Source organism: Scyliorhinus canicula, chromosome 27 (assembly GCF_902713615.1).
Source record: "Scyliorhinus canicula chromosome 27, sScyCan1.1, whole genome shotgun sequence".
Classification (NCBI taxonomy): domain Eukaryota; kingdom Metazoa; phylum Chordata; class Chondrichthyes; order Carcharhiniformes; family Scyliorhinidae; genus Scyliorhinus; species Scyliorhinus canicula.
The window spans coordinates 6605255-6631838 of NC_052172.1; the positions used below are offsets into that span (position 1 = coordinate 6605255).

General features: G+C 50.9%; 1 protein-coding gene across 1 annotated transcript in view; it reads right to left on the minus strand.

The window, feature by feature from the left end:
• LOC119957847 (complement C1s subcomponent-like) overlaps nt 1-26330 on the minus strand; it is a 70736-nt gene extending 44406 nt beyond the window's left edge. Inside the window, exons 1-3 of the mRNA XM_038785998.1 lie at nt 26258-26330; nt 13759-13975; nt 12144-12321 (exon numbers count right to left, since the gene is read on the minus strand). Of these exons, the coding sequence (XP_038641926.1) occupies nt 12144-12321; nt 13759-13975; nt 26258-26262 (400 nt within the window). The 5' untranslated portion in view covers nt 26263-26330. The remainder of the gene's footprint in view (nt 1-12143; nt 12322-13758; nt 13976-26257) is intronic.
• Nucleotides 26331-26584: the final 254 nt, after the last annotated feature.

Genomic DNA, 26584 nt, shown 5'->3' on the forward strand with positions numbered 1-26584 from the left:
CACAGTGACTTTCACACACACAGAAACTCAAACGCAGTGACTTTCACACACACAAACGCATAAACAATGACTTTCCCACACACACAAACTCAAAAACAGTGACACTCTCACACACACACTCATACACAGTGACTCTCGCGCGCACACACAAACCCATACACAGTAACTCACACATGCTCAAATATATACACAGTAAGTCACAGTCAAACTCATACCTAGTACCTCACACACACAAACACATACTCAGTAACTCACACAGAAACACATACTCATACAGTGTCTTTCACACACACACAAACTCATATATGGTGACTGTCACACACAAACCCATACACAGTGACTTTCACACACACACAAACTGATACACAGTGACTCTCTCACACACACACTCATACACAGTGACTCACACAGAAACTCAAACTCCTATACAGTGTCTTTCACACACACAAGCACAAACTCATACACAGTGACTTTCACACACACACACAAACACATACATAGTGACTCACACACACAACTCATACACCTGACTCACACACACAAACTCATACACAGTGACTCACACACAAACACAAACCCGCACACAGTGACTTTCACGCACACACAGAAACCTGGCCACAGTGACTCACACACACAAAATCTCAAAAGAGTGAATCTCACACGTACACAATAAATTATGCATAGTATCTCACACATACAAACTCATACACAGTGACTCACACAGAAACACAAACTCATATACAGTGACACACACAAGCCCATACAGTGACTCTCACACAGTCACACAAACTCATACACAGTGAGACTCACAGGCACTAACCCATTCACAGTGACTTTCACACACACAGAACCCCAAACGCAGTGACTTTCACACACACAAACGCATACACAATGACTTTCACACACCCACAAACTCATACACAGTGACTCTCACACACACACACAAACCCATACACAGTAACTCACACATGCTCAAATATATACACTGTAATTCACAGAGTCAATCTCATACACAGTATCTCACACACACACACACATACACAGTAATTCACACAGAAACACAAACTCATACACAGTGTCTTTCACACACACACACACACACACCCAAACTCATATACGGTGACTTTCACACACAAACGCATACACAGTGACTTTTACACACACAGAAACCCAAACGCAGTGACTTTCACACACACAAACGCATACACAATGACTGTCCCACACAAACAAACTCAGACACAGTGACTCTCTCACACACACTCATACACAGTGACTCTCGCGCACACACACAAACCCATACACAGTAACTCACACATGCTCAAATATATACAAAGTAAGTCACAGTCAAACTCATACCTAGTACCTCACACACACAAACACATACTCAGTAACTCACACAGAAACACAAACTCATACAGTGTCTTTCACACACACACAAACTCATATACGGTGACTTTCACACACAAACTCATACACAGTGACTTTCACACACACACAAACTGATACGCAGTGACTCTCTCACACACACACTCATACACAGTGACTCTCGCACACACACACAAACCCATACACAGTAACTCACACAGAAACTCAAACTCCTATACAGTGTCTTTCACACACACAAGCACAAACTCATACACAATGACTTTCACACACACACACACAAACACATACATAGTGACTCACACACACAACTCATACACCTGACTCACACACACAAACTCATACACAGTGACTCACACACAAACACAAACCCGCACACAGTGAATTTCACGCACACACAGAAACCTGGCCACAGTGACTCACACACACAAAAACTCAAAAGAGTGAATCTCACACGTACACAATAAATTATGCATAGTATCTCACACATACAAACTCATACACAGTGACTCACACAGAGACACAAACTCATATACAGTGACACACACAAACCCATACAGTGACTCTCACACAGTCACACTAACTCATACACAGTGAGTCTCACACGCACTAACTCATACACAGTGACTCACACGCACACACATGCAAACTCATACGCAGTGACTCACACACACACAAACGTATACACAGAGACTCACACACACCCGCAGAAACTCATACACAGTGACTCACACACATACACACACAAACACAAACTCATATAGTGACTCACACTCGCAAACTGATACACAGTGACTCTCACATGCACACACAAACTCAGACACAGTGATTCACGCACACAAACCCATACACAGCGACTCACACAAACACATACAAACTCATACACAGTATCTGTCAGACAAACTCTAACACAGTGACTCACAAAGAAACACAAACTCTTACACAGTGACTTTCACACACACAAACACAGTCACAGTGACTTTCTCTCACACACACACACTCCTACACAGTGACTCTCAAACACACACAAACACATACACAGTGAGCCCCGCACACACAAACCTATACACAGTAACTCACACATGCTCAAATATATACACACTAACTCAGAGTCAAACTCATGCAGTGTATCTCACACACAGAAACACATACACAGTAACTCACACAGAAACACAAACTCATACACAGTGTCTTTCACATACACACACAAACTCATATACGGTGACTTCCACACACAAACTCATACACGGTGACTTTCACACACACAGAAACCCAAACGCAGTGACTTTCACACGCACAAACGCATACACAATGACTTTCACACACACACAAACTCATACACAGTGACTCTCACACACACACACTCATACACAGTGACTCTCGCGCGCACACACAAACCCATACACAGTAACTCACACATGCTCAAATATATACACAGTAAGTCACAGTCAAACTCATACATAGAATCTCACACACACAAACACATACACAGTAACTCACACAGAAACACAAACTCCTATCCAGTGTCTTTCACACACACAAGCACAAACTCATACACATTGATTTTCACACACACAAACACAAACGCATACATAGTGACTCACACACACAACTCATACACCTGACTCTCACACACAAACTCATACACAGTGACTCACACACAAACACAAACCCACACACAGTGACTTTCACGCACACACACAGAAAACTGGACACAGTGACTCCCACACACAAAAACTCAAAAAGAGTGAATCTCACAAATACACAATAAATTATGCATAGTATCTCACACATACAAACTCATACACAGTGACTCACACAGAAACACAAACTCATATACCGTGACACACACAAACCCATACAGTGACTCTCACACAGTCACACAAACTCATACACAGTGAGTCTCACATGCACTAACTCATACACAGTGACTCACACACACAAACTCATAAACATTGGCACCCGCACACACAAACTTACACAGTAATTCACACACACAGACACACACAAACTCGTACACAGTTACTCACGCACAAACTCATACACAGTGACAAACACATACACACACACACAGAAACCAGCACACGGTGACTCTCACACATACAGAAAAGATTATGCATAGTATCCCACACACACAAACTCATACACAGTAACGTTCACACACAAACTCATACACGGTGACGCTCGCACACACAAACGCATACACAGTGACTCTGACAGAAACAGAAACACATCCACAGTGAATCTCACACATACAAACTCATACACAGTAATATTTGCACACACGCAAACTTATACACAGTATCTCACGCACACGAACCCGTGCACAGTAACTTACACAGAAACACAAACGCATACACAGTAACTCTCTCACACACACACACAAACTCATACACAGTAATTCACACACACACATCACACACAAACTCATACACAGTTACTCACACTCACACACAGACACGGAAACCCACACACAAACTCATACACAGAATCTCACACACGCAAACTCATACACAGTAACTCACACACAGACAAATTCATACCCAGTAACTTATGCACACAGAAACTCATACACAGTAACTTACACACAGAAGCAAACTTATACACAGTAACTCACACGCACACAAACTCATACACAGTGAATCTCACACACATAAACTCAGACACAGAGACTCTCACAAACACAGTGACTCACGCACATAAACTCATACAGTGTGACGCTCGCACACACAAACGCATACACAGTGACTCTGACAGAAACAGAAACACATCCACAGTGAATCTCACACATACAAACTCATACACAGTAATATTTGCACACACGCAAACTTATACACAGTATCTCACGCACACGAACCCGTGCACAGTAACTTACACAGAAACACAAACGCATACACAGTAACTCTCTCACACACACACACAAACTCATACACAGTAATTTACACACACACATCACACACAAACTCATACACAGTTACTCACACTCACACACAGACACGGAAACCCACACACAAACTCATACACAGAATCTCACACACGCAAACTCATACACAGTAACTCACACACAGACAAATTCATACCCAGTAACTTATGCACACAGAAACTCATACACAGTAACTTGCACACAGAAGCAAACTTATACACAGTAACTCACACGCACACAAACTCATACACAGTGAATCTCACACACATAAACTCAGACACAGAGACTCTCACAAACACAGTGACTCACGCACATAAACTCATACAGTGTGACACACACAAACACATACACAGTGACGCACATACAAGCATACTCACACACAGACTCTCACACACAAACTCATATAGTGACACACATGCACACAAACTCATTCACACTGACAAATACACAAAAACTCAATGGTTCACACACACACACAGACAATCAAACATACACACAAACCCATACACAGAGACTCACACAGAAACTCATACACAGTGACACACAAACACATACACCATAGGCGCGATTCTCTGATGCCGCACCGGAGCGACCTCGCTGTCGTGAACTCCACTGAGTTTCACAACGGCGTGGAACGGCCCCTATTGCGACTGATTCTCACCCCGGCTAGCATCGGTGCCGTGTGGAACACAGGGGGCGTGGTGTGAAATGTACCTCATCAGCGTGCGACGCCCGAATGATACCGCACCGCATCTTAAAAGGCGCGATCCGCTCACGGAAGGACCCGGAGCAGAAGAGGGAAGAAGGTGACTGAGCCACGGAGGGCCACCCCGAGGTTCCGAATACGGACCTGGAGACCCTCCTCGAGGAGGTGGAGCAGCGCAGGAGCATCTTCTGCCCAAGACAAGGGCATTGCCACCCATCTAGCACAGTGCGACGGGCCTGGCATGAGGTGGGCACCGCAGTGAGTGCTGTGGGGCAGACTCCTCGGTCAGGGGAGCAGTGTCGAAAGAAGCTCCACGACCTCACCAGGGCTGCCAGGGCAAGTGCCACGAGGGTACCCCCGGGTTACAAATACCCCCCCCCCCATGTCCCTCATCAACCCCCCCCCCCCCGGGCACGAGGTGGAGGGGGGGGGGCGAGAGAGAGTGGAGGGGGGGTTACAACGTTGTAACAGACCCACATGATCGCTGTGACCCCCTGGAGAGATGCCATGTGTGGCTCCAACTTTCCCCCCACCCAGCAGTAATGTAGCCTATATCTGAACGCCCTGATGATACCCGCCTAATTGTGATGCTCTATCCATGCCCCCCACCACCCCCCCCCCCCCAAACAGGACAAGACTGTTCACAACAACCGAGAGCGTAATAGAACCAGAGGGGGTTCGTCTGTGCTGCACCCCCTAACAGTCTTTGAGCAGAGGGCCCTGGACCTTGCTGGAGGATCCGCCACATGGGATGTCGCCCAATGCGAGGTTGGAGGTGCAGAAGCAAGTTCGACAGCCCTGCATGCCCCCCCCCCCCAGTCCATCCTCTCTCCCCTCACACTCTGCCCACTGCACCACCCATCCTCTCTCCCCTCACACTCTGCCCACTCTGCCCACTGGACCACCCCACCTCTCTCCCATCACACTCTGCCCACTGGACCACCGTACACCCGGCCGAGCAGGTCTAAGGACACAACGGATGTACTGACAGACGAGGATCTAGAGCTTGTGGCACTGCTGTCTCCCACTCCATCCACCATCCCACTATTCTATGATCCCAGAGACACTCAACTCGGTTGGGCAAATAAGTAATGAGGCTCCTGGGTCACTGTCTGATGTGCACCACACAGCCGAGCCGGTACAGCAGGTGCAGTTCGGAGCAGCCTAGGGGCTGGACGGTCGGAGGCAGCCCAGGTCCAGCATCCAGCTGCCGCCCATGCGGTTCCCGGGTTCCTGGATTTACTCGACCCACCCGGACACCCGATGCATTTGGAAACCCGGGGACACAATGATGGAATGAGGGCCATCTTCCAGCAGATGCAGACGCAGTTGGAGGAGTCCATCCACGTCCAGGAGCAGGGAGTGGTGTTGCTCATCGCAGCCACCCAGGCCGACACCGCACGGGTGGCGTCCGCGGTCGAGGCAATGGGTGAAACGGTTTGGACCATGGGTCAGGTTCTGTAGGCGTTTGGCTTCATGTGCACGCATCATCCATGGCCCAGGAGAGGGCTGCCCTCTCACAGGCAGCAATGTGCCAGAGCCAAAACGTCATTGCTGGCGAGCTCCGGCCCTGGTCGAGTCTCATCGGGTCATGGCCCAGTCCCAGCAGGCCCTGGCACAGTACCAGCAGTCAGTCGTGGAGAGCATCGACTGCCTGACGCATGTGCTGGATGGCATCGTGCACTCACAGGTCGAGGTCACACAGTCCCTGGCGGGAGTGTCTCACTCCCTGGACTCTGTCTCAGCGAACATTTGGACCCTGGTTGTTACTATTGCAGGCCTCCAGGACCGGCAGCGCCAGGTGTCAGTGGGTCGACGGGGCACGTCTCCGATCACACCTCCGTCCTACAGTGAGGCCTGGGGTCCACCAGGCTCCCCGAGGGAGGAGGTGGTTTTGGGGCCCGTCCCATTAACCCCATCACGGGCCTCCCTCCTTCCCGTCCCTGGCGCATCTGGTGGGCAGTGGGCATAGCAGGGTGGCACAACATCATCCGAAACGCCCGCGGAACAGCCTGGCCCATCAAGGCCGGGTCGCCCCAGGCGTGCCGACGGGGAGCCACGTCGCGGGGCGTGATTCTCAGCAGTCCGCCTCCACTCCCGCTGTACCATCTGGGGATTGACCTCGCCGCATTGGTAGTAAGTAAGTAGTAAGGCAAGGAGGTTGGACACATAGTAAGTTGCCACGGGTGCAGGGCACAGTTTAGTTGTAGGGGCTAGGGCATCTGTATATAACCTTCACTGTTAAACTCACTGTTGCACCTAACTTGGAAGTCTCTGCTATCTCCAGTGCCACGGAGCTCCTGATGGTGACCGACTGTCGCTGGGGTTGACGAGCGGTTAAACTTCGGTGCCGGGTGTGCAGTCCCTTTTCCACCCACCCCCCCCCCCCCACCCCCACAGTCGGACACCGTAGTCCTCGGCACTCCGACGCCAGCTTTCACTCATGGGCACGTGATGGAGTGTCCCTGACAGACACACCGACCACCGAGAGGGATGGTTGAGCTATTGCCATGTGTCCGACTTTGTTTTAACGATTCTGAGCTCACAGCTCATCGCAGATCGGGCTGTCATCATTCATCATGGCAATGATCACACCCGCTTACACAATCATCAATGTAGTGCTGTACCATAGTGCCGCAGTGGTAAGGTGATGTCGAATTGGAGCAGTGAACGCGGAGCGGGGGTGCAGGGGAGGGGGTGGTGGGTGTTGTGTGCTGTCCGTGTGCACGGCTGACGATGCAAGTGGTACTGTTCAGCGATACCCTCCCACACAATGCGTGAACCTTGCTGACACTAACGTGTCGCATGCCCGCTGTCCTCGATGGTGCCGCCGTGCAGCCTCCTGGACATAATCAACACCCGGGTCGTGTCTGTGCCCTGTGCCCCACGCCGCACCCTGCTGCATGCCATCCTCCTCCACCTCATCCTCCTCCTCATCCTCCTCCTCATCCTCCTCCTCATCCTCCTCCTCATCCTCCTCCTCATCCTCCTCCTCATCCTCCTCCTCATCCTCCTCCTCCTCATCCTCCTCCTCATCCTCCTCCTCATCCTCCTCCTCTTCGTTAGCGTTAGCACTGCTGCCATTGGCTTCTCCCTCCGATTTCCTCCACCAGGGCATTCCCCCCTCTGCATAGCAATGTTGTGCAGCGCACAGCAGACCACAACTATGTGACCGATCCTGTCGGGCCGGTACTGCAGGGCCCCTCCAGAGTGGTCCAGGCATCTGAATCTCATCTTCAGCAGGCCGAAGCATCTCTCCACCTGGTTCCTGCATGGGCCTCGATGGATAGTGTCTCCGCATTGGTCTGAGGCCTCCGTATCGGCGTCATCAACCATGACCTCAACGGACAACCCCTGTCGCCCAGCAACCAGCCCCTCAGCCGGGGGTGGGGTGGGGGGGGGTGGGGGGGGTTGGGGGGGGGCATCCCTCGAACATTGCGGGGATGAACGACTGTGCAAGAATGTAGGCGTCGTGCACACTCCCGGGGAACCTTGCGCACACGTCCATGATCCTCATGTGGGGGTCGCAGACCACCTGGATGTTCATGGAGTATGTGCCCTTCCTGTTACTGAACACTTCCCTGTTGCCTGCAGGCGGGTGCATGGGGACGTGAACACCATTGATCACTCCCTGGACCATCGGTATCCCGGCCACGTTGGCGAGTCCACGGGCTCGTGCTTCCTGATGTGCTCGGTCCTTGGGGAATGCAATGTGATGGTCCACGATGGCAAACAAGGCATCGGTCACGTCCCAGATGCACCTGTGGACCGATGCCTGTGATATCCCAGATAGGTCCCCCTTCGGAGCCTGGAGGGAACCGGTAGCATAGACGTTTAGGGCCACCGTCACCTCGACGGACAACGGTATGGCATGTCCTACTCCCATTCCGCATGTGGTGAGGTGCGCGACGTGATGGCAGATATGTGCGACCATCTCCCTGCTGAACCATAGTCTCCTCCTGCATGTGAGGTCCGGTAGGGCCTTGAACGACATTCGGTCGGTACACCCGAGGCTTTGATGGCCACCTGTGGCGCCCTGGCTCCACCATCTGTGGCTCCTCCTCCTCCCCCCCATTCACTTCAACATCAGTGCCCACATCCTGTGCCTTCCTCAGTGTTTGGGGGTCAATGTTCCCCTCGGCATCCCCCTGAACATACCGGCCATGAGCGCCTGTGGCCTGCGTGGCGACGACGGGCCACTCTGCGACTATCCACTCTGCTGCAGCAGCAGCCCCTGCATCTGCATCCACTGTGGGCTGTCGCAGCCGACGCTGCTGGATGGACAACTTCAGTGCAGCAGCTCCAACCACTGTGTTGAACATCGCTGTCTGGTTGGCATACATGGTGACCTACAGAAGGGTAGTGGGAGGCTGAGAAACGATACGTTACACAGAGGTTGTTCGACACCTCGGCAGCCGGCTGCTATGGGATACCTGGTGTGCCCCGGTGGCCTGGTTGCGCTGTTGACACGCGGCCAGCCTAACCCCTGGTACCTATCTGCGTCCAACGGTCAGTGAACAACGTCCTCCTCACCGGTGCGTCAGTGGGCTCTGCCCATCTGCCACACGACAACCTGCGGGCGAGTTCTCATCACCGTTCTGCCATGGCAGGGCGGCTGACATGTGGCATCCGTGGATGGACGACCCCCTCCACTCCCTCCCTCCCCCGTCCCACCTCCACTCTCTCCCTCTCCCCCTCCCACCTCCACTCCCTCCCTCTCCACCCTCCCACCTCCACTCCCTCCCTATCCCCCCTCCCACCTCCACTCCCTCCGTCTTCCCACCTCCAGTCCCTCCCTCTCCCCCTCCCACCTCCATTCCCTCCCTCTCCCCCTCCCACCTCCATTCCCTCCCTCCTCCCACTTCCACTCCCTCTCTCTCCCCCCTCCCACCTCCACTGCCTCCCTCGCCCCCCTACCACCTCCCCCCATTGGCCGCAGTGTTCTCGGGGATGCCTTACCCAGTCTGCGGAGACTCCAGGGCTGTCCGCTCACCTCCTCAGCGCTCAGCGTCAGCCAGGACACTGGTTCATGACTAAAAAATGCAGGTGTGAACGGTGACGGCGTGACCCCAGTTCACGGGGTCGGGACTTCGGCCCATCCGGGCCGGAGAATAGCGGGGGTACCAGAGAATCGCCATTTAGGGTGTCTCGGGCATTCTCCAGCTTGTGCCACGCGGAACTCAACGGGACTGATTTCGCCTTTTGGGAGAATCGCGGGAGTGCGTCGGACCGGCGTTGAGTGAAAAACTGGTGCGGCTGGCGATTCTCCCAACCCCCGCGGCCTCGGAGAATCAGGCCCCTTGACTCTCGCATACACAGAAATTCAAACACAGTGACACACACACACAAAGACATACACAGTAACACACACAAAAGCATAATCATACACAGACTCTCACACACACATAGATTACATATAGAATTTACAGTGCAGAAGGAGGCCATTAGGCCCATCGAGTCTGCACCGGCTCTTGGAAAGAGCACCCTACCCCCTATCCAAGGTCAACACCTCCACCCTATCCCCATTACCCAGTAACCCCACCCAACACTAAGGGCAATTTTGGATACTAAGGGCAATTGATCATGGCCAATCCACCTAACCCGCACATCTTTGGACTGTGGGAGGAAACCGGAGCACCCGGAGGAAACCCACGCACACACGGGGAGGATGTGCAGACTCCGCACAGACAGTGACCCAAGCCGGAATCGAACCTGGGACCCTGGAGCTGTGAAGCGATTGTGCTATCCACAAGGCTACCGTGCTGCCCCCACACAAACGCTTAAGGTGACACACACGCACACACAAACTCGTTTACAGTAACTAACACACAGACACACACACACAGACTTGCACACTCACTCCCACACACTCATGCACAGAGACAGGCACACTCACATGTACTCAGACATTCACATGCACACACTCTCGCTCACCCTTCCCTTCTTGTCTCTGTCTACCTCCTTCGTCTATTCTCTCTCACTCTCACTGTCTCACTCTCTTTTTCTCCCTCCCTCCCCTTCAGATTCTTCCCTCCCTCCCCCTCGTCCTATGCTTTCTTTCCCTGCCTTCCCTTCTCTCCTGGCCTCTCACCCATTCCCTCTCCCTCTCTCCTCTCCCTCATTTCTCTCCCCCTCCCTCCCTCCCTCCCTTCTCTCCCCCTCCCTCCCTCCCTTCTCTCCCCCTCCCTTCTCTCCCCCTCCCTCCCTCCCCCTCCCTCCCTCCCTTTTCTCCCCCTCCCTCCCTTTTCTCCCCTCCCTCCCTTTTCTCCCCCTCCCTCCCTTCTCTCCCCCTCCCTCCCTCCCTTCTCTCCCCCTCCCTCCCTTCTCTCCCCCTCCCTCCCTCCCTCCTCTCCCCCTCCCTCCCTCCTCTCCCCCTCCCTCCCTCCCTTCTCTCCCCCTCCCTCCCTCCCTTCTCTCCCCCTTCTCTCCCCCCTTCTCTCCCCCTCCCTCCCTCCCTTCTCTCCCCCTCCCTCCCCCTCCCTTCTCTCCCCCTCCCTCCCTTCTCTCCCCCTCCCTCCCTCTCCCTCCCTTCTCTCCCCCACCCTCCCTTCCCACCCTCCCCCACCTGCCCCGCTCTCTCCCCCTTCGTCCCTCTCCTGCTCCCCTCCTTCCCATCTCTCTATCCTCTTCTCTCCCCCTCCATTCCTCCCTCTCTGACCCTCCCTCCCCTGCTTTTTTCTCACCTTCCTCTCTCTCCATCTCTCACTCCCCCTTCCCTCCTTCTCTTTCCCCCTCCCTCCTTCTCTTTCCACCTCTCTCCTCTTTCCCCCTCTCTCCTTCTCTTTCCTCCTCTCTCCACCTCCCTCAATATCCCCTTCCCTCACTCTCCCTTTCTGCCTCTTGCGCCCACCCACACTCTCTCTCCTCTCCCTCAACACCTCTCTTCCTCTCCCCCCTCCTTGTCTCCTTCCCCCTCTCTCCCTCCCTCTCTCGCCACCTCCCTCCCTCTCTTACCCGCACCCTCCCTCCCTCTCTCACCACCTCCCTCCCTCTCCCCCACATTCCTTCCCTCTCCCCCTCTTTTCCTCTTTCTCCCCCTCCCTCCCTCTCTTCCTCACTTTCTCTCCCCCTCCTTCCCTCCCTCTCCCTCCCCTCTCCCTCCCCTCTATACACATTCTGTGTAACTCTTACCAACTGCTGCGTAATATGCCGCAAATCCAGTGTAGCGTTCCTCGTTGGAGAAATTGGATACAAACGTCACCTTCATCCAGTTTCCAGTGGTGTAGTACTCAAGGGGGAATTGGAACTCCATCTCCACTCTGTCCTTGCTGCCACAGATTTGTGGATGAAGAGCTTCTTCACTAAAAACCTGGGAAATGAGAACAGGAAATGATTAGCATCTCTTCGAATGTGAGATCCTCAAAGAGACAGAAAGGGATAGAGGGAAGCAGGGATGGAAGGAGGGAATTTTATGGGAGACAGACTGACGGACACAGAGGGACATACGGATATGCAGTAGACAAACAGGCCATTCGGCCCTCTTCGTACTATTATTATCTTTCTATCCCATCGTCCTTCATGTGCATATCCAGTTTCCCCCTGAAATGCATCAGCACTCAATGAAAGGTCAGGAGATCCGACAAGGTGATTCAAATGGAGGTTTATTTTATTCATTCATGGGACGTGAGCATCGCTGGCTGTACCAGCATTTATTGCCCATCTCTAATTGCCTTTGAGGGGGCAGTTAAGAGTCAAGCACATTGCTGTGATTCTGGAGTCACATGTAGGCCAGACCAGGGAAGACGGCAGATTTCCTTCCCTAAAGGACATTAGCGAACCAGACGGGTTTTTACAGCAATCGACAATGGTCATCGTGAGATTTTAAATCCCGGATATTTTAGTGAGTTTGAATTCCACCACCTGCCGTGGTGGGATTCGAATCCAGGTGCCCAGAGCATTATCCAGGGTTTCTGGATTACTAGTCCAGCAACAATACCTCCACACCACCGCCTCTCCTTAATTACTTATCACCAACAGATCCCAACCGGGACTACAGATCATGCCAGTCACAATGTGGGCCATTTTTAAAGAGTGGATTCCATGGACCCCAGCTGATAGGGTCATCCCCGTGGGTCCCGTGAGGGTTGTTTACATATTCCCTGTGGCAAAGACTTCCTCATCCTCACCACTCTCTCCAGATAAGCAAATTGTCTTCTGAGCTCCTGATTGGATTCCTCGCTATTGTCTTCGACTCCTGTTTTGCTTCCCCCCCTCCCCCTTCACCCTTCCCCCTCACCCTCCCTAAAAGGGGAAACACCCTCTCTGTGTCAACTCGATCAAAACCTTTCAAAATGTTAACTGTGACTCACTTCAGCATTAGTTTTCCTCTGTCTGAGAAGATAGACCATCAGCATCGCAAATAGTTTGTGCAACCTCTCAGGTGCCGTTACATCTTATAATAGATCAGTAGATAAACAGAGACAGGTGATAAACATATAAAGCCATGATAGAGAGTCAGTTGGATAGATAGAGAGAGACTGAGAGACAGACCACTAGACAGACAGATAAAGGAGACAGATGATGGATAAACAGAGTGAGGTAGACGAGAGACAGAAATGGATAGAGAGATACTGAGAGAGATGTTTGAAATTAATGGACGTATAATGGATATACTGACATTTAGCAAGATTTAAGAATTCTAGCTGAGAAAAATAAGACACACAGGAAGCGACATTGCTGTTTGGAGGAGAGGCTCATCATTCAATCCACGAGGGCTGAAGCATTGTTTGCCACAGAAAAGGATTACCTGCACATGATCATAGGCACAATCTGGGGTTGGCTCAATGTCGATGTGGGTGAAGGACAGTCTGATGCCGTAGCCAGTGGCAACCTGGATCTCCCAGCTCTGCTGCACATCATTGGGGTAACGCTGGGGGTAATCGCGAGACGTGATCTGGCCTTGCAGCCCACACAACGAGATGATGCAGGAGGCCGAAGGCAGCAAGAGGAGAGAGAAAGTCAGCCTAAAGCAGCAAGAGAAACACATACACACAAACTGAATACACCAAGGAAAACAGGGCAGCGGACACAAATATTCCTCATTGTTCCAGATTAGTTATTCTTCCACTCCCTGCCCAATTCACACCCTTATCTACATAACCATCTGCAATGTCAGTGGGTCAGTACTGAGGGAGTGCAGCACTGTCAGAGGGGCAGCACTGAGGGAGTCCTGCAGTCTCAGAGGGTCAGTACTGAGGCAGTGCTGCACTGTCAGAGGGTCAGTAATGAGGCAGCGCCGCTCTGACAGAGGGTCAGTACTGAGGGACTGCTGCACTGTCACAGGGTCAGTACAGAGGCAGTGCTGCTCTCCCAGGGGGGGTCAGTACTGAGTGTGTGCCGCACTGTCAGAGGTTTAGTACTGAGGGAGTGCTGCACTGTCAGTGGGTCAGTACTAAGTGAGTGCCGCACTGTCAGAGCATCAGTACTGACGGAGTATGGCACTGTCAAAGGATCAGTATTGAAGGAGTGCTGCACTGTCCCAGGATCAGTACTGAGGGAGTGCTGCACTTTCAGAGGGTCAGTACTGAGGGAGCGTGGCTCTGCCAGAGGGTTAGTACTGAGGGAGTGATGCACGGTCAGACGTCAGTACTGTGGGAGTATTGCACTGTCAAAGGATCAGTATTGAGGGAGTGCTGCACTGTTTGAGGATCAGTTCTGAGGGAGTGCCGTCCTGTCAGGGGGTCAGGACTGAGAAAGTGCTGCATTGTCAGAGGTTCAGTACCGAGACAGTGCTGCATTGTCAGAGGATCACTATTGAAGGAGTGCTGCACTGACAGGCGGGCGTAATAATGGATTGCTACACTGTCAGAGAGTCAGTATTGAGGGAGTGCTGGACTGTCAGGAAGTGAGTACAGTACTGAGGGAGCACTGTCAGAGGGTCAATACAAAGGGAGTGCTGCACTGTCAGAGTGTCAGAAATGAGGGAATGCTCCACTGTCTGAGGGTCAGTACTGAGTGAGTGCTGCACGGTCAGAGGGTCAATACTGAGGGAGTGAGACACAGTCAGAGGGTCAGGACTGATGGAGTGGTGCGCGGTTAGAATGTCAGTACTGAGGGAGTGCTGCACTGTCAGAGGGTTAGTACTGAGTGTGTGCTGCACTGTCAGGGGCTCAGTACTGAGGGAGTGCCGCAGTGTCAGTGTCAGGATCACAACTCTGACAGTGCACCACTCGCTCGATACTGACCCTCTGACAGTGCAGTACTCCCTCAGTACTGACCTTCTAACCGTGCACCACTCCATCAGTCCTGACCCTCTGACTGTGTTTCACTCCCTCAGTATTGACCCTCTGACCGTGCAGCACTCACTCAGTACTGACCCTCAGACAGTGGAGCATTCCCTCAGTACTGACCATCTAACCGTGCACCACTCTATCAGTCCTGACCCTCTGACAGTGCAGCACTCCCTTTGTATTGACCCTCTGACAGTACAGCACTCCCTCAGTACTGACCTTCTGACAGTGCAGCACTCCCTCAATAGTGACCCTCTGACAATGCAGCACTGTCTCAGTACTGACCCTCTGACAATGCAGCACTTGCTCAGTGCTGACTCCCTGACAGGGCAGGACTCCCTCAGAACTGACCGTCAAACAGTGCAACATTCCCTCAATACTGATCCTTTGACAGTGTAATACTCCCTCAGTACTGACGTCTGACCGTGCAGCACTGCCTCAGTACTAACCCTCTGGCAGAGCCACGCTCCCTCAGTACTAACCTTCTGACAGTGCGGCACTCCGTCAGTACTGACCCTCTGACAGTGCAATACTCTCTCAGTACTGAACCTCTGACAGTGCAGCAATGCCTGAGTAGTGACCCTCTGACAGTACAGCAGTCCCTCCGTACTGACCCTCTGATAGTGCAGCACTCCCTCAGTACTGACCCTCTGACAGTGCGGCACTCACTTAGTACAGACCCTCTGATAGTGCAGCACTCCCTCAGTACTGACCCTCTGACAGAGCAGCACTCCTTCAATACTATACCTCTCACAGTGTGGCACTCACTCAGTACTGACCCTCTGACAGTGCAGCACTCCCTCAGGACTCACCCTCTGACAGTGCTGCACTCCCTCAGTACTGACCCTCAGACAAAACGACACTCCCTCTGTACTGACCCTCTGACAGTGCAGCATTCCCTCAGTACGGGAATGGGACAGTTCAGCGCCGCCGTTTCAGCGCCGCCGTTTCAGCGCCGCCATTTCAGCGCCAGGACGTTTCAGCGCCAAATATTTCAACGCCAAATATTTCAGCGCCAGGACGTTTCAGCGCTCATTCATTCAGAAATCATTCTTGAGTATGGTCACAGGTATGACACAGGTTTTACACTTAGTTATTTGGTCGTTTCATCGTTCTAACTGTCTTTAGATTTTGTTGGAGTTTTATTATGATTACTGTTTAGATAAAGTTAGAGTTTTGTTAACAAGTTTTTATACTTACTTAGTTATTTGGTAAATTTCTTTTGGTAAATTTGGTAAGCTCCATATCTTTAAACCCATGGCTGAATCAGTGAAAAGCAAGCGAGGCAGAGAGAAGTTCTGTCATGAAGGTTTTATATATCGTTTTGACAAAGAAAGCAAGAAACAAAAGCAAGTTAAGTTTTGGCGATGCCATGAGGATGGTAGGTGCAAGGCCCGCATTCACACGTTAGAAAGAGAGGTGATCGAAAAGATCAACGAACATACTCATCCCCCATCTGCAGTTGCTATCGAAGTGGAAAAGGTCATAACTGATGCGAGAGACCGGGCTGAAAAGACTTGTGAGCCTCCAAGTACGATTATCAACAAGTGCATTGAAAAAATGTCCGTGGCAGGTATGGCACAGTTACCAAACAGGCAGGCAATGCGAAAAATTATTCGTAGAAAACGAGACGAAGTTAATCAGGTCCCCGATAATCCAAGATCGATTCAAGAGTTTCAGTTACCTCATCAATACATGATCTATAAACCCACCCCAGAAACCGAGGAAAATTTCTGTTTAAAGGATAGTGGTACGAACAACGAACGGATTATTATATTTGGGAGAGAGAGTTGGTTAGAACACATGGCAACTTCCACGACTTGGTATGCTGACGGAACATTTGCGGTAGCACCACACCTATTTTATCAAGTTTATATCATCATGGTTAGGAAAAATAACGGAGTTCACCCTGTATTGTACGCGCTTTTACAAAACAAACAGTATGTGACCTATATGATGTTATTTGCGATGGTAAAAGAGATGATTACAAGTGCAGGGCCTGCCATTATCAATTGTGATTTTGAACTCGCTGCTTTTACTGCCATGAAAGACTCCTTCCCCAACATAGAAGTAAGAGGCTGCCTTTTTCCTCTGTCTCAAAATATACTGAGGCAGATAACTGGTTTTGGTCTCATGCGTTTATATAAGAGCAATCCCGATTTTGCATTACATTCGAAAATGATAACTGCCCTATGTTTTGTGCCAGTTGTCGACCTTGACAGTCACGTGGATTCTTTAGCAGGTAATTTACCGGAGGAGTTAATTTCGGTTTTAAACTATTTCGAAGACAATTATATCGGCCGTCCTAATCGCAGAGGAGCAGGCAGACAAAGTCCTTTATTTCCTACCGAGATGTGGAATATGTATCAAAGAACATTAGATGGGGATGACAGAACAAATAACTATGCTGAGGCGGCCAACAGGAGATTGAAAAGTGAACTGTTAATGTCACACCCAACTATCTGGAAGTTCATTGATGTCCTTAAGCATGTTCAAAAGGGAAGAGACGAGCACTTCGAGAAACTTTTAGCTGGCAATGAACCTCAATTAAAATTACTTAAATATAGAAAAGCTGATGAGAGGATATTGAGAATTGTTTCCGAATATGGTAGCAGGAATGAAATTGACTACCTTCGTTCAATAGGGCACAATTTAACAAACTAAATGCGTTTTTTCCAATGAATATCCAATGAATGTCCAATGAACTTTCCTTTTAATGATTGATTTTATGAACTTACAGATTTGTAAATTGTTTTAATGTACTGTTTTTGGATCTTTATAAGTGGATCTTTTACAATAAAAACATTTAGTTAACACTTGAGTTTTATTTCATTTTATGAACTTACACATTTGTAAATTGCTTTGTGCCAAAAACATTCTGTCATAACTATATGACAACATTGGAGAATTTTTTTTTTCTGGCACTGAAATGTCCTGGCGCTGAAAAGTCCTGGCGCCGAAACGGCGGCGCTGAAACGGCGGCGCTGAAACGTACCGCACCCCCTCAGTACTGACCCTCTGATAGTGGAGCATTCCCTCAGTTCTGACACTCTGACAGTGCAGCACTCCCTTTGTATTGACCCTCTGACAGTGCAGCACTCCCTCAGTACTGACCCTCTGACAGTGCAGCACTCCCTCAATAGTGACCCTCTGACAACGCAGCACTGTCTCAGTACTGACCCTCTGACCGTGCATCACTCCCTCAGTACTAACCCTCTGGCAGAGCCACGCTCCCTCAGTACTAACCTTCTGACAGTGCAGCACTCTCTCAATACTGATCCTTTGACAGCGCAATACTCTCTCAGTACTGAATCTCTGAAAGTGCAGCACTGCCTCAGTACTGACCCTCTGACAGTGCAGCAGTCCCTCCGTACTGACCCTCCGACAGTGCTGCGCTCCCTCAATACTGATCCTTTGACAGTGCAATACTCCCTCAGTACTGATGATCTGACAGTGTGGCACTCACCTAGTACAGACCCACTGACAGTGCCGCACTGTCTCAGTATTAACCCTCTGACAATGCAGCACACCCTCAATACTAAACATCTGACAGTGCGGCACTCCCTCAGTACTGACCCTCCGACAGTGCAGCACTCCCTCAGTACTGACCCTCTGACAGTGCAGCACTCCCTCAGTACTGACCCTCCGACAGTGCAGCACTCCCTCAGTACTGACCCTCTGACAGTGCGGCACTCCCACAGTATTGACCCTCTGACATGGCTGCCTCAATACTGACGCGGTGACAGTGCAGCGCTCACTCAGTACTGACCCTGTGACAGTGCGGCACTCCCTCAGTACTGACCCTCTGACAGTGCGGCACTCCCTCAGTACTGACCCTCTGACAGTGCGGCACCCCCTCAGTACTGACCCTCTGACAGTGGAGCTTCAATACTGACCCTCTGACAGTGCAGCACTGCCTCAGTACTGACTCCCTGACAGTGCGGCGCTCCCTCAGTACTGACCCTCTGACAGTGCAGCACTCCCTCAGTACTGACCCTCTGACAGTGCAGCACTGCCTCAATACTGTCCGTCTGACAGTGTGGCACTCCCTCAGTGCTGACCTTCTGAGAGTGCACCACTCCCTCGATACTGACCCTCTGACAGTGCAGCAGTCCTTCAGTACTGACCTTCTAACAGTGCACCATTCCATCAGTCCTGACCCTCTGAGTGTGTGGCACTCCCTCAGTACTGACCCTCTGACAGTGCAGCACTCACTCAGTACTGACCCTCAGACAGTGCAGCATTCCCTCAGTTATGGCCCTCTGACAGTCCAGCACTCCCTCAATACTGACTCTCTGACAGTGTAGCACTCCATTAGTACGCCCCTCTGACAGTGCAGCACTCCTTCAGTACTGACCTTCTGACAGTGCAGCACTCCTTCAGTACTGACCTTCTGACAGTGCAGCACTCCCTCAATAGTGACCCTCTGACAGTGCAGCACTGTAACAGTACTGACCCTCTGACAGGGCAGCAATTGCTCAATCCTGACCCCTTGACAGTGCGGCACTCCTTTAGAACTGATCCTCAAACAGCGCAGCACTCCCTCAATACTGATCGTTTGACAGTGTAATACTCCCTCAGCACTGGTGCTCTGACCGTGCAGAGGGTCAGTACTCAGTGAGTGTTGCACGGCCATAGGGTCAGTATTTAGGCTGCACTGTCAGAGGGTCAGTACTGAGGGAGTGCTGCACTGTCAGAGGATCAGTTCTGATGGAGTGCCGCACTGTCAGAGTGTCAGTACTGAGGGAGTACCCAACTGTCAGAGGGTCAGTACTGAGGGAGTGCAGCAGTGTCAGAAGGTCAGTACTGAAGGAGTGCTGCACTGTCAGAGGGTCAGTACTGAGGGAGTGCAGCACTGTCAGAGGGTCAGTACTGAGGGAGTGCGCCACTGTTCGAGGGTCAGTATTGAGGGAGTGCTGCACTGTCAGAGGATCAGTACTGAGGGAGTGCTGCACTGTTACAGGGTCAGTATTGAGGTTGCACTGTCAGAGGGTCAATAACGAGGGAGTGCTGCACTGTCAGATATTCAGTATTGAGGGAGCGTGGCTCTTCCAGACGGTCAATACTGACGCCGTGCTGCACGGTCAGAGGGTCAGTACTGCGGGAGAGCTGCACCGTCAGAGGGCCAGTACTGAGGGAGTCCACACTGTCAGTGGGTCAGTACTGAGGGAGTCCCGCACTGTCAGAGGGTCAGTACTGAGGGAGTGCTGCACTGTCAGCGGGTCAGTACTGAGGGACGCCGCTCTGTCACAGGGTAAGAACTGAGGGAGTGCTACCGTCTCAGAGGGTCAGTACTGAGACAGTGCTGCACTGTCAGAGGGTCAGTACTGAGGGAGTGCCGCACTGTCAGAGGGTCAGTACTGAGACAGTGCTGCACTGTCAGAGGGTCAGTACTGAGGAAGAGCCGCTCTGTCAGAGGGTCAGTACTGTGAGACTGCTGCACTGTCAGGGGGTCAGTACTGAGGCAGTGCTGCACTGTCAGAGGGGCAATATTGAGTGAGTGCCACACTGACAGTTCATCAGTACTGAGGAAATATTGCACTGTCAAAGGATCAGTAGTGAAGAGGGGGGGCGGGGGGGGGGGGGCGCACTGTCAGAGGATCAGTGCTGAGTGAGTGCTGCACTGTCACAGGGTTAGTATTGAGGCTGCACTGTCAGAGCGTCAGCACTGTGGGAGTGCTGCACTGTCAGTGGGTCAGTACTGAGAGAGTGCTGCACTGTCAGAGGGTCAGTGCTGAGAGAGTTCTTAACTGTCAGAGGTTCAGTACTGACGGAGTGCCGCACTGTCAGAGGGGGAGTACTGAGGGAGTGCTGCACTGTCAGAGGCTCAGTACTGAGGGAGTGCCGCACTGTCAGAGCATCAGTACTGAGGGTGCATTGCACTGCCAAAGGGTCAGTACTGAGTGAGTGCTGCACTGTCAGAGAGTCAGTACTGAGGGATTGCTGCACTGTCAGAGGGTCTGTACCGAGGGAGTGCTGCACTGTTCGAGGGTCAGTATTGGGAGAGTGCTGCACTGTCAAAGGATCAGTACTGACTGAGTGAGTGCTACACTGTCACAGGGTCAGTATTGATGTTGCACTGTTAGAGGGTCAATAATGAGGGAGTGCTGCTCTGTCAGAGGGTCAGTACTGAGGGAGCGTGGCTCTTCCAGAGGGTCAATACTGACACAGTGCTGCACGGTCAGGGGGTCAGTACTGCGGGAGAGCTGCACTGTCAGAGGGTCAATGCTGAGGGAGCGCTGCACTGTCAGAGAGTCAGTACTGATGTGAGTGTCGCACTGTCAGGGGGCCAGTACTGAGGGAGTTCGACACTGTCAGTGGGTCAGTACCGTGAGACTGCTGCACAGTCAGACGGTCAGTACTGAGTGAGTGCCGCACTGTCAGAGCATCAGTACTGAGGGTGTATTGCACTGTCAAAGGGTCGGAACTGAGAGTGTGCTGCACTGTCAGAGGGTCAGTACTGAGGGTGTGCTGCATTCTCAGAGGGTCAGTAAAGAGGGAGTGCCGCACTGTCAGATGGTCAGTACTGAGCGAGCGCCATTCTGTCAGAGGGTCAGTACTGAGTGAGTGCTGCACTGTCAGAGGGTCAGTACTGACGAGTGCCGCACTGTCACAGGGTCAGTACTGAGGGAGTGCAGCACTGTCAGAGGGTCAGTACTGAGGGAGTGCCGCACTGTCAGAGGGTCAGTACTGAGGGAGTGCTGCACTGTCAGAGGGTCAGTACTGCGGGAGTGCCACATTGTCAGAGGATCAGTACTGACGGAGCGCTGCATTGTCAGAGGGTCAGTACTGAGGGAGTGCGGCACTGCCAGAGGATCAGTACTGAGTTTGTGCCGCACTGTCAGAGGGGCAGTACTGAGGGTGCTGTGCTGTCAGAGGGCCAGGACTGAGGGAGTGCTGCACTGTCAGAGGGTCTGTACTGAGGGAGTGCTGCACTGTCAGAGAGTCAGTGCTGAGGGAGTGCTGCACTGTCAGAGGGTCAGTATTCTCACCATCTTCTGAGTAAAAATTCCTTTTCTCAAATGCCGTCGGAATCTCCAGCCTCTCAACCTGAAACGGTGTCTCCTGTGATTGAGCCCTCAACCAAGTGGAATAGCTGCTTCCTGTTTCCCCTGTCCAATTCCCTAATAATCTTATACACCTCGATCATATCCCCCTCAGCCTTTTCTGCTCGAAAGAAAACAATCTCAGTTGATCCAGTTTCTCCTTATCGCTCAGATGCTCCATCCCAGGCGGAATCCTGTTGAATTTCCTCTGCACCCTCTCCAGTGTAACTGCACAGTGGCCGAACCAATGTTCTGTGCAACTCCAACATAACCTCCTTGCTCTTGTAATCTTTGTCACGACTGATAAAGGCAAGTGTCAAATCTGCCTTCTTAACTATCCTATTCATCTGCTCTGCCGCCTTCAGAGATCTGTGAACAAGTGCCCCAAGATCCATCTGTTCCTCTGAGCTTCCTAGTGTCCTGCCATTCATTACATACTCCCCTATCCTGTTTATTCTTCAAAAGTGCGTCACCTCGCACTTATCAGGGCTGAATATCATCTGCCACTGCTCTGCCCAGCTGATCAACCCATCTGCGAACAATGGGCTGTTTGAACAACTTCAAACAACCGTGCAACCTCAAACAAACCATTGTTTGCAGCAAACTACCCAGCCTTCAGAACAGCGACCTCGACACTACGCAACCCTGCCATGGCAATCTCTGGAAGACGTGGCAGATCATCGACATAGATACCACCATTACACGTGAGAACACCACCCACCAGGTACGCAGTACATACTCGTCCGACTCGGCCAACGTTGTCTACCTCATACGCTGCAGGAAAGGATGTCCCGAAGCGTGGTACATTGGCGAGACCATGCAGACGCTGCGACAACGAATGAACGGGCATCGCATGTCAATCACCAGGCAGGAATGTTCCCTTCCAGTCGGGGAACACTTCAGCAGTCAAGGGCATTCAGCCCCAGGTCTCTGGATAAGCGTTCTCCAAGGTGGTTTCTGCTTGAAATGGGGAGAGTACAGGTTCAACATTTTACCAGGAGGTGGAAATGTAGGAACAATAACTTCAGGGAACCCTGGATGTTGATGACAATCCAGGCAATTCTACATTGTTGCGCAATTCCTCTCGGGTTGCATGTGGACTTGCTAAAAGCCTTATCGGGCTTTTAGCAAGTCTAACTGCAACCCGAGAGGAATTGCGCGACAATGCAGCATTGCCAAGCAGAAACCTATAGCCAAGTTCCGCACACATTAGTGCGGCCTCAACCGTGACCTGGGATTCATGTCGCATTACATTCACCCCTACCATCTGGCCTGGGCTTGCGACATCCTACAAACTGTCCTGGCTTGAGACCATTCACACCTCTTTAACCCCTATCTCTGGATCTGTAAAGACTTGATTACCTGCAAATGCTCGCATTCTAAGCATTGTCTGGCATCTTTGAATTTGTGTATACATATGTTTCTGGAACATACCTCTCCATTCACCTGAGGAAGGAGCAGAGCTCCGAAAGCTAGTGTTTAAAACAAACCTATTGGACTTTAACCTGGTGTTGTAAGACTGTGCTTTGTACTCAGATTGCCCCCTTGATCTCTAATGGGTCCTATTTAACCTCGTTTCCATGGTTTACACTTCCCCTTAATGCATTTCTAGACTATTTTAGAGATCTCCCTAATCTTATTCACAAGTCCTTTCTCGTGCCCCCTTTTTGCTCGTCTAATTGCTTTCTTAAGTTTCCTCGTGCATTTCCCATGTTCTTCTCGGGTTGCAGTTGGACTTGCTAAAAGCCTTTCTCATCCTCCTTATCGAGACCTGGATTGTCCTCAACATCCAGGGTTCCCTGAAGTTATTGTTCCTACATTTCCACCTCCTGGGAACATGTTGAACCTGTACTCTCCCCATTTCATGTTGGAGTGTCCCCCACTGCTCCGCTGTAGATTTTCCCACAAGAACCTGTCCCAAGCCAGATTTGGCCAGATTTGGCCTTATTTCAGTCAAATCTACCTTGCACTAACCCAAAACCATTTTGCGCAGGTTATCTTTTTCCTTGTCCATCACAAACTTGAACCAAACTGTGTTGTGATCGCTATCACTAAAATGCTCCCCCGCTGTCACATTGAACACTTGTCAGCTTCGTTCTGCAGAACCAGATCCAGCACTGCTCCATCTCTTGTTGGGCGCTCTACGTCTTGATACAAAAAACCTCCCTGAATATATTTCAAGAAATGCGCCCCTTCTAACCCCTTTACACTACGACTATCCAAATTCATGTTGGGGAAGTTCAAATCCCCGAGTCTAATTACTCGATTCTTATTCTTACACACATCAGTGAATTGTCTACAAAGCTTCTCCCCTATATGCCACTGACTCTTTTAGGGTCTCTTATACACTCCCAGCAATATGGCTGCCCCCTTTGTATTCTAAATTCTACTCATAAAACCTCATTTGAAAACCTTTCCAAGATATCATCTCTCCTCATTGCAGTAATTGATTCCTTAATTAATAGTGCAACACCACCTCCCTTTTCAAACCCTCCTCTATCTCGCCTAAAGATCCTCTACCTCATAATGTTAAATTGCCAATCCTGCCCTTCCCTTCACCATGTCTCTGTGATGGGAACAATGTCACAGTTATATGTGTCAATCCACGCCCTTAGCTCATCAGTCTTACCGATTACACGCCCAGCATTAAAGTAAAGACCATCCAGCCTAGTCTTACTCTCTTGACATTCAACATAGCTGAATGCACTCTGTCTTGCTTCCTTTATTATAGTATGACGTGTCTCTACTTTATTAATGCTCTGTGTTCCCTCCCCTACCAAACTAATTGAAACACCTCCCAACAGCACTAGCAAACCTACCTGCAAGGATGTTGGTTCCAATGTGGTTAGGGCACAGACCTCTTGTAGAGGTCCCACCTTTCCCAGAAATGGTCCAAGTGACCCAAGAATCTAAACCCCTCCGTCCTGCACCAACTCTTGACCCATGCCTTCAAAGAACAAAGAAAACTAGAGCACAGGAACATGCCCTTCGGCCCTCCAAGCCTGTGCTGATAATCCAACCGTCTAACCTGAAACCTTCTACACCCGGGGTCCATATCCCCCTATTCCCATCTTATTCATGTATTTGTCAAGCCCCCTCTCCAACGCCACTATCGTCCCTGAATCCACCACCTCCTCCGGCAGCGAGTTCCAGGCACCCACTGCCCTCTGCGAAAAAAACTTCGGTCGCACATCTCCTCTAAACTTTGCCCCTCGCACCATAAACTTAATTCCCCGGGTTCCCCCTCGACCTCGATCGTTCCAGTGAGAACAAACCGAGTTTTTCCAACCTCTCCTCGTAGTTAATACCCTCCATACCAGGCAACATCCTGGTATTCACCCATCGTATTTTTATATTTCTACACTCGCTAGCATGTGGCACAGGGAGTAATCCAGAGATTATAACCTCAGAGGTCCTGATTTCTAATCTACTGCCTCGTCCCCTGAAATCTTAATGCAAGGCCTCAACCAATATCGTTGGTGCACCATGAACTCTGATCTTTCACCCTCAGCCTTTAGGATGCCCTGCATGGGTCACATTAGAGGAGTTACTGACCATCGGACTTGGGAGCTTTTTGAAGGAAATATTAAACCGGAGTCTGCCTGCTCCTCAACCAGACACTCAAGGTCCCTTTCGGTCCTCCAAACTTGTACCGGTCATTATACCACCCTTAATCAAAACCCTCAGCACTTCCTTGTGCCGTGTCCCTCTATAACCATCCTATCCATATATTTGTCATGATGCCTTTTGAACGCTGTTAATGTATCTGCTTCCACAACTTCCACTGGCAACACGTTCCAGTCACTCACCACTCTCTGCGTAAAAAACCTGCCTCGTATACCTCCTCTAAACTTTGCCCACGGACCTCAAACCTATGAGGTGTGCCAGAATTCCAAACCTTTTTATCCTTTCAGCCTTAGACTCTCTCCCTCACTTCCCTTCCGTTTCTTTTTCTATCTTTCTCACTCACCACATTTCCACTGGCTTTTCACAACCCTCAGAAGAACGGGAGTCTCGGCATGTCGCTTCCTACCAGTCAAACATGAACTGGTTTGATTTCATAGGTTCAACACTCTGACTCTTGGTCCCTGGGATCTAAGGTTGTTTGGCTCCCGCCCCAGAAATACACAAATTGCCAGTCATTGAGCCAAAGCACACTAGTCCAGCCCAACTCTGAAAGACTGTACAGATCCCGTGTATTCTCATTGAAACCTTGTCCGTCAGACCAAGTTTGTGGCAGGGGTAATTTAATCACAGCTTTGTACAGGGGTCCCTTATTTCTTGTAAATTAATTCAT